Source organism: Aegilops tauschii, chromosome 4 (genome assembly GCF_002575655.3).
Source record: "Aegilops tauschii subsp. strangulata cultivar AL8/78 chromosome 4, Aet v6.0, whole genome shotgun sequence".
In the NCBI taxonomy this organism is placed as follows: Eukaryota; Viridiplantae; Streptophyta; class Magnoliopsida; order Poales; family Poaceae; genus Aegilops; species Aegilops tauschii.
Genome location: NC_053038.3, coordinates 495,972,998 through 495,981,587, shown reverse-complemented (window position 1 = coordinate 495,981,587; position 8,590 = coordinate 495,972,998). Strand labels below are relative to the sequence as shown.

The 8,590-nt window shown below is 51.5% G+C and overlaps 2 protein-coding genes across 2 annotated transcripts; both read right to left on the bottom strand.

Moving 5' to 3' along the window:
* Nucleotides 1-300: 300 nt before the first annotated feature.
* Nucleotides 301-1,215, bottom strand: LOC141021999 (uncharacterized). Its single transcript, XM_073497869.1, has one exon. The coding sequence runs from the start codon at nucleotides 1,213-1,215 to the stop codon at nucleotides 301-303; it is 915 nt and encodes a 304-aa protein (XP_073353970.1).
* Nucleotides 1,216-3,813: 2,598 nt separating this feature from the next.
* LOC109759581 (butanoate--CoA ligase AAE1-like) lies at nucleotides 3,814-5,777 on the bottom strand. Its single transcript, XM_020318403.4, has one exon. It carries the CDS (start codon nucleotides 5,713-5,715, stop codon nucleotides 3,958-3,960), a length of 1,758 nt encoding a protein of 585 aa, XP_020173992.2. The 5' UTR covers nucleotides 5,716-5,777; the 3' UTR covers nucleotides 3,814-3,957.
* Nucleotides 5,778-8,590: the final 2,813 nt, after the last annotated feature.

The following is an 8,590-nucleotide window of genomic DNA, read 5'->3' as shown; positions in this document are numbered from 1 at the left end:
TCAAATAAATCAAAAAAACCAAATTAATTCAAATAATCCAAATTAATCCAAATAATTCAAGTAATCTAAATAAACTAGATAATTCAATTAATCTAAATAACCCAGATAATTCAAATAAATCCAAATAACCCAGATAATTCCAATAAATTCCAACAAGGAGTTGATATACAAGGATTAGACAAGGCATACACAAGGAGATGACATAAGGGCCTCTTTGTCCCCTCTTGACATAAGATTACACAAGACATACACAAGGAGCACCTGACTACATGACATAAGGGCCTCTTTGCCCCCTCTTGACTACATTCTTTCTCTGGCCACTTCTTCCATTCCCTTCCCTTTACTTTTCTTTCTTTTCCCTTCTCTAGCTAATTCTTTCCTTTCATTTTCTTTTCCTATTGCAATTTCCATTTCTTCTATAATGGCCCTAGTATCAACAACTACCCGACTGTCGCAATATACACCGGTTATTTCCATTCCAGCATTCTGAACGCGATCCTTGTGCAAGTGGGGCAACTTATATTGATTTCCTCCTTTGTCTTTCATAACTTCAAACATAACTGCTTCTAATGTGATAAAGCTTCTGTGCAACTTGTCGGGATCGTAGTTCTCGAATTCCTCTTCCACACCCTGTACCAGTTCCTGGATGTTTGTAGGTGACCTGCAGTCGGTTAGAGACTGGAGAGAGCTATGGAAGCAGAGGTCCAAACAATTTAACTCAGGGCTATTTGGGGGCTGTTGTAGCAATCGGATGTCAAGATCAGTTTGTTCCACAGCTTCTCGAAAAGCTACATCATTGGGAAGGACATGAGGCTTTGCGTTATCCTGTTGGATGAATATTGTTGCTCCCTCATCATCGTCAGGCCACTTATCTTGAATTGCCGGGATAACCTTATTGATTAGATAATCTCTGCACACAGGCCTGGTTACTTTCACTGATGTCAACACTTTTGTTCCCTTTGTTCTGTTCTGACTTGTCCGCTTCGCCTCAGTCTCTTCGACGAATGCCCAAATGCCGATCTTCCCATCGAATGTTAGCTCCCCCTCATTGTTATATCGAGGCTTGGCAACAGCTGTTAGGAACATCACCTTCCCAATGCTGTGAGTGTTTGACACGGTGCGCTTCGGTTCAGGTTCTCCTGGAAGTACATAGTAACTATTCTTCACTCTCGTCATATCAAACCACTTCTCATCAATGTGAACCATATTCCTCATTGGTTTTAACATAGCCCGAGAAGTTGAGATCAAATTGTCATCGACCATGGACATAAAAAATTTCAATCTCGCAAGCTTGTTCTCTAGCTTGAGATGAGGCTTCACGGTGCTTGTGATGCGGTTGAGCTCATTCAACTGGAACCTCTTATGTAGGGTCGATCGGGCCACACCTAGAGACCGTGCCAGAGATCGAATTGTTCTTCTTTTATTCAGTGGGATTGTTGAGGTCCTCTCTAGATCTAGCTCCTTTCTCTTTCTGCCGGATCTTCCTGGCTTCTTGCTTGAGACATCTACTTCTTTGCCATCGGCAATTTGCTTTTTAGCCTCTTCCCAGATTCTTTCAACAGATCGTACACTTATGTCCAACAGGTTTGAGACTAGCAGCTTGTCGTCTGGTTGAACAGACCCATGTCTGAGCTCGATTACCAGCAAGGCAAAGTAAACACCATGCCTCTCCTTATCTGACAATTCTCTTCTCTTCTCTTGAAGTATCCAATTCATAACTTCATCCTCTTCCTCTTGAGCTTCATCCTCTTTCCCTTCATCTTCTTGAGGCATCCAATTCATATCTTCATCGTCTTCCTCTTGAGGCATCAAGTTCAAATCCATAACTACATTCTCTGCCACTTGAGGTTCCTCCTCTTGAGGCATCAAATTCAAATTAATACCTTCATCGTCTTCCTCTTGAGGCATCATGTTCAAATCCATACTCCTGCTAGCAATGACAAAAGATGAGTACATCATGGTACCATAACAAGGATATACACACAGAAAATGAGTAGAATGACAGGAGCCTTGCAACCATTACAAAAATGTGAACTACTGACTAAGAAATGTTATGACAGGAGCCTTTGTAACACCATTTCATTTCTTGTTCCTTTCTTGCTTGCTTGCTTCTCTACTTACAGTAGTTTCTACAGCCGTTCTCTTGTTTGTTCCTCTAGTACTGATAGAGGTCCCAGAGCTAGTAGCAGTTCCTCTAGCAAGTGCCATTAATAAATTTTACTCTACTTACAGTAGTTCCTCTAGTCACAGTTCTAGAGACAGTGTTTGTTCAGATCATAATTGCTCTGCATCTACTGATTTTTTCTGTGCCATGTCAAGCATAGATAGGTTCAATTAATTTGCTTGAATTATCAAAATTACTGTCACTACTACTGTATGCTTTGACACTGTCGAAACTGATTTAGTGTGAATATGTGCCTTATGTAACCAATAATTTCTGTATCAAGGTTTTATTCAGTGTTTCTCTAAAGAAATCTGAACATTATTTTCATTTAACTTGTACTTGCAGCACAAGCATGGCCATCCACCAACATGCAAAACAAGTTCAAGACCAAAAATATGTGTTTCTTGCTGTTTACTCAACTGAACCAGATTTGGGTATTCAAGTTCCAAGGTTTCTGCTAACAGCATACAGATTAAATTAAAAAGCTGGATTCATCTAAATCATGGACAGTTCAAAACCAATTATTTCCAAACCAATTATTTCTAGCTTGCTCCCTCCACCCCCCCGGATATCTACTGATTTTTATTCAATTAACACTAATCATATTCAGTTAACAGGAGCAGAGCAGTTCTTCCTGACGAACAGGAGTAGAGCAGCAACTCCCGTACACTGATCATATTCAGCACAGGGAGCAGAGGAGCAACTCCTTACGGTACCTTCTTCCTCTTGACGAGCAGGAGCTCTGGCGGCAGCACGGGCAGACGAGCAGCAGCAGCACCGGCAGTAGGGGAGAAGCAGCCGCACGGGCGCGCGGGCAGGGGAGAAGCAGCCGCACGGGCTCGCGCGGAAGATTGAGGAGGGCGCGCGGGCAGGGGAGAAGGAGGACGCGCGCGAGCTCCTGGTCCACCGGATCGTGGAGGCAATTTCCGGCAACGCCCGTAGGGGATTGCGGCCGGGATGAATTGCGGCGGCGCACGCGCGGGAGCTCGAGGACGATGCACTGGAGCTTGAGGAGGATGCGCTGGAGCTTGAGGAGGATGCGCGGGAGTTCGAGGTGGACGCCCGCGAGCTCGAGGTGGACGTGGCCGGAGGTCCCGACGATGCCCGCAGGTAATCGAGGCGGGAGGGGATCGCGGCGACGCAGGTCTGAGCGGGGGAGGCGGCGGAGCAGGTACTTGGCGACGGCGGCGGCGGAGCAGGTAGGTGGCGACAGCGGCGGAGCACTTCCTGATGGGCGGCGAGTCGCGCAGCTGGGCGGCGCCGGCCCTTATCGACGGCGGAGGAAGAAGACAGCGGGCGGAGGGGCTTGTTTCAGACGATTTTAAAACTACAAGGGCTTTTTTGCAAAATCAACTTTGAACTGCGCCTGCGACATGTTTTTCGGGACGGAGGAGTACGTTGTATTGTACGCTGCACAAGAAAGACAAAATTCCGGACCCAAAATCAACAGAAAACAAGCCCATTTTTTTAAATGTATTTATCTTTTTTGTGTCTCTAACATGCAAGCACGTATATTCATGAAAATTTGCATAGTTATAGTACACCAGTATGCCCGGTTGTACACATTTTTTTGGAATTTTTCAGGCCATAAAATCCATTTTTTTTAAGTTCAAAAAAAGGGGATCAGTGTACGGGGCCCGCTTGTGCACCAAAGGCGTTATTCGACTGAAACTACATGTTTTTACCGATTACTTGCGGCATAGCAAATTCGGGATTGTAGCAATATAACAGTAACACAGAAGTTACAAGACAATGCTTTTTTGGAACTCATAGAAAATGCAAGTGTATATATGCTACAGTTTGCTTGTGCTCAGCTTAGGAGGCAGGCTTCCCATGGCCCTGGCCTTCTCACGGAGCAGATACTTCTGCGTCTTGCCCGTCGAAGTCTTGGGCAGCTCGGCGAAGACCACCGTCTTGGGCGCCATGTAGCGCGGCAGCCGTGTCCGGCAGAATTCGATGATGTCAGCCTCCGTGGCGCTCGCTCCGTCCTTGAGGGTGACGAACGCGCACGGCGTCTCGCCCCAGTGCTCGTCCGGCCTGGCGACCACCGCCGCGTCGAGCACGGCGGGGTGGCCGAACAGCGCCGACTCCACCTCGATGGAGCTGATGTTCTCGCCGCCCGATATGATGATGTCCTTGGACCGGTCCTTGAGCTGGATGTATCCGTCGGGGTGCCGCACGCCCAGGTCCCCTGAACGCAGCCACCCGCCGCTCATGGCCTCCGCCGTGGCCGCCGGGTCCTTGTAGTACCCGCTCATCACCGTGTTCCCCCGGAGCATGACCTCGCCCACGGTGCGCCCGTCGGAGGGCACACTCTCCATGGTCGCCGGGTCCTTGATTTCCAGGCCCTCCAGCATCACGTGCGGCACGCCCTGCCGCGCCCTGATCCGCGCGCGCTCGGCGGCCGGCAGCGCGTCCCACTCCGGCTTCCACACGCAAAGCGTCGCCGGTCCATACGTTTCGGTGAGTCCATACCCGTGGACGACGTTGAACCCGAGCTCGTCCATCTTGGCCAGGATGTGCGGCGGCGGAGGTGCGCCGCCTGTGGAGATGCGCACCTTGACCGGCAGCTGCCTCTGCTCCGATGCCGGCGCGTTCACGAGCATGCTCAGCACCGTGGGCGCGCCGCCCATGTTGGTCACCCTGTGCCGCACGATGTGCTCGAAGACGGTCTTGGGAGCCAAGCTCCCGGCCATGCAGACGCTGGTGCCGCCCTGCGCCGCCGTGGCCCACACCATGCACCACCCGTTGCAGTGGAACATGGGCACGGTCCAGAGGTATACCGGCATGGTCGGCATCTCGTTGGCGAGCGCCGTGGCCAGCGTGTTGAGATAGGCGCCGCGGTGGCTGTAGATGACGCCCTTGGGCCGCGACGTCGTCCCCGACGTGTAGTTGAGGGATATCGGGTCGCACTCGTCGGCGGGCCACCTGATCTCGAAGCCGCCCGGCGCGCTCCTCAGCAGGGCCTCGTACTCCAGCACGCCATCCCTGTCGCCGCCGCCGTCATCATCGGCAATCATGACAAGGAGAGGCGGTATGGCTCCGGCGCCGGCGAGGAGCGCCAGGGCGTCGCGTGCAACGCCGAGGAACTGCGACTCGACGAGGAAGACTCTGGCCTCCGAGTGGCTCAGGAGGACGGACACCATGGCCGCGTCGTGCCGGGTGTTGAGCGTGCACAGCACACCGCCAGTCATCGGCACGCTGAAGTGCAGCTCGTACATGGCCGGCGTGTTCGCGGCCAGCACCGCCACCACATCCCGGCGGCCGACGCCGAGGCGCGCGAGCGCGGACGCCCCGGCGAGGCACCGCTCCCTCATGTCGCGCCACGAGTACTCCTTCTCGCCGAAGACGACGGCCGTGCGCGCCCCGTACACGAGCGCGGCGCGCTCCAGGAAGCTCAGCGGCGTGAGGGGCGTGTAGTTGGCGTCGCACTTCACCGACCCCTCCATGGCGATGCCTTCGAGAAATGGGATCTCCGGAGCAATCCAGGCTAGGTACGGTTGATGCAATGCGGATAGAGGTAACAGGCGGATTAATCTAATCAAGTCCATGTGTGTTCACTTGGTATTAGTGATAGCGTTGCATGATTAAAACAAGGAACTTCAACAAACGCACGCGGCATCAGACAAGTGGAATCTCCTTTCCAGATGAAAAATGTACTACTTGCAGCTGGCTCTGGCTTTATGCCAAGCGGCAAAAACCACTGATTAAGACTGAATCATATACTATAAATTGCTTAAGATAAGAAAACCACTCTATCGAAAGTTTATTAGAAAATGATAATTTATCTTCCAAACTAGGAAAACCCAGCCCCTTGACTTCCAAACCAGGCAACCAAGTAACTTTCAGTGAGACTTTGAGATGGCCTGGGAGTAGGAAGAGCTGGGGTGGTGCACCCCAAAGGACCCAGGGAACGACCTATGGCAAGAATGACGCACACATTGATGAAGAGGTTAGAGCATCTACAGCCGGATCTCTTAAAACCGCCTCATATGCCCGGGCGGGCTGCCCGGTCACTGCCCGGTCAGGTTTTTTATCAATACGGACGACTCAAACGGGCCTTAAACGTCCGGACTGACCGGCACCCCATATATCCAGCTCAAATATGGGGCAGATATGGGGTGGCCCGGGCACGCCCGGGCGCGTCCGCCTGACAAGTCTGGCCCACCACCGACCCCACGGACGTCCCACAAAAACCCCCATCAACCTCGTCGGTCCGAAACCCTAGCTCACCCACTCTCCTCTCTCGCACTGTCCTCTCCTCTCCCCTCACCGATTCCGATCGAATCCGGCGCAATGTCGAGCTCCGGCAGCCGCTCCGACGACGAGGTGGATCCGGAGTATGAGCTTGCCCTCCGCATCACCTTGGAGCGGTCCAAGGTGGACACCGGGGGCAGCTTCGGATCTGCAGCCTCGCCGTCGCCGCCGCCGCTTCCCTGTTGGCGCTTCACGGACGCTGGCGCTGGCCCCTCCCGGCCCATGGGTAGCTCCGACAGGTGGCCAGCGCAATCGGCGCCTCCCGCACGCCGTCCCATCGCCCCGCCGGCTGCTGCTTCCCCATGCCGTCCCCTTGCCCCGCCGGCTACTGCTCCCCCTCATGGGCAGTGGTGGGTCCTTGTGCCCGCCCCGCCGGCAAGACACGCATGCCGGAGTCGGAGGCGCGTGCCGCCCGCCGCGAGAGGCATTGGGCAAGGGAGACGGAGGTTGTGGAGAGCTCTGTCCGCCGCCGGCGTGAGTTACCGGCGGAGCCCGACGAGGACCAGCGGCTCCTCGCGTGGGTCTACCGCCGGTCGTTTACGACTGCGGAGACGGACGCTCGGCGCCTCCGCCGGAAGAACGCCAAGGCTCTTCGGCTTGCCATCGAGCAGTCCGAGCGGGAGATTTTGGAGAAGGCGAAGGAGGCGGCTCAGCTGGCCAAGCTTAGGCGCCAGCAGGACTGGGCCATCCAGCACCTCAAGGGCCTCGTCATCATCGACTCCTCCTCCTCCGACGACGGCTCCTCCTCCGACGAATCAAACGATCCTCCACCAGCCGATGACGGGTACAGCTACGCCGGCGACCAGAAGGGGAAGGGCCGGCCCGGAAGTGGTGAAGTTGATTTTAATTTCAAGCTTTAGATTTAGTATATAGTTGTCCGTCGTTTGTGTGAACTTTGGTGGATCTTTTGGAGAACTATTGTGCAATTTCTATGTCCGGAGTTGATCTACGTAGTTTGATCGACGTTGCATGCTATAGGGGTTCGGATATGAGAGACACGGATGTGGACGACGCAATTTGAAAAGTGCCCGGTCACTGTCTGCGGACGCGTCCGGGCGCGTCCACGGGCGTTTGAGGGTCCGGATTTGTCAAGTCTGGCTGTAGATGCTCTTAGCCGGGCCCTGAGACAACATCTCCTGCAAAGGGAAAATACCAGGTGTTAGGTGCTCCAGGAGCTTCCTAGTCGTTGGATCTGAAATCCAATGGTCGTCTACGGATGCGTTGGATCTGGTTGTAATAACAGACTTCCGGGGGTGTTTCTTGAATAAATGAGCAAGCTATCTCTTTGACCTTTGAATCTCAGATCTAATGACTGAGAAGCTCCTGAATTAGGTGCTCCCGTAGCACCTGATATCTTTCCATCTTGCAAAACCAGGCAAGGGAGTGGTGAAGAACGCAATTTATCAGTTTTAATGCCCGTGGGGCAATGAATGGGAGTGGTGAAGAATTAAAGCTACTAAGCTATCCCTGCTCCCGTGCATTTGAAGTACTTCGGTGTGAGTATATCTTAAGGTGACACGTGTTGTACTATCTTTATACTAGTAGGTTTTTTAGGGTGAACACAGTACAACCCATTGTATTACTTAGTTTGGTTTTTTAGGGTTAGTACTACTTTTTGTACTACTAGATCTTTTTTTTGTTTGTTGGTACCGTTATTTAACACAGTACAACGGAGGTGCTCACATATACGCACACACAGTCATCCCTAAGAACACATACACGTTCACCCTACCCGAAAACATTCGAGATATTGAGCCGATACAATATCTTGAGATTGTCGAAGTCACAACAGATACCCTCATAGTCGACGGGCTTGGTGATTATGATCAGCAGATGCTACCAACACCTTAAGTGTTGTGGAACATACATCGAATCAGAGGGGACCTTGGGGCAAATTATGAAAAGCTTCATCGCACATAAAAGAAATCTAGAAAATTGCACATGCAGTGTAAAAACATTGTTCACGCAACTTCTGAAAAATGTTCTTACCATTCAAAACAATGTTCATGACATTTTAAAAATGTCCACGGATTCAAAAACATTGTTCGTCCCAATTTAGAAAAAATACACAAAATGAAAAACATTTTTCACGTAGTTTGTAAAATTATTCATATCATTCAAATAATTCATCATCACATTTAAAAAACCATTCACGTGTTCCAAAAATAT

Excerpts from the sequence above, each read along its gene's own strand:
- LOC141021999 (XM_073497869.1), bottom strand. The coding sequence starts at position 1,215 with ATGAGGAATATGGTTCACATTGATGAGAAGTGGTTTGATATGACGAGA.
- LOC109759581 (XM_020318403.4), bottom strand. The coding sequence starts at position 5,715 with ATGGACTTGATTAGATTAATCCGCCTGTTACCTCTATCCGCATTGCAT.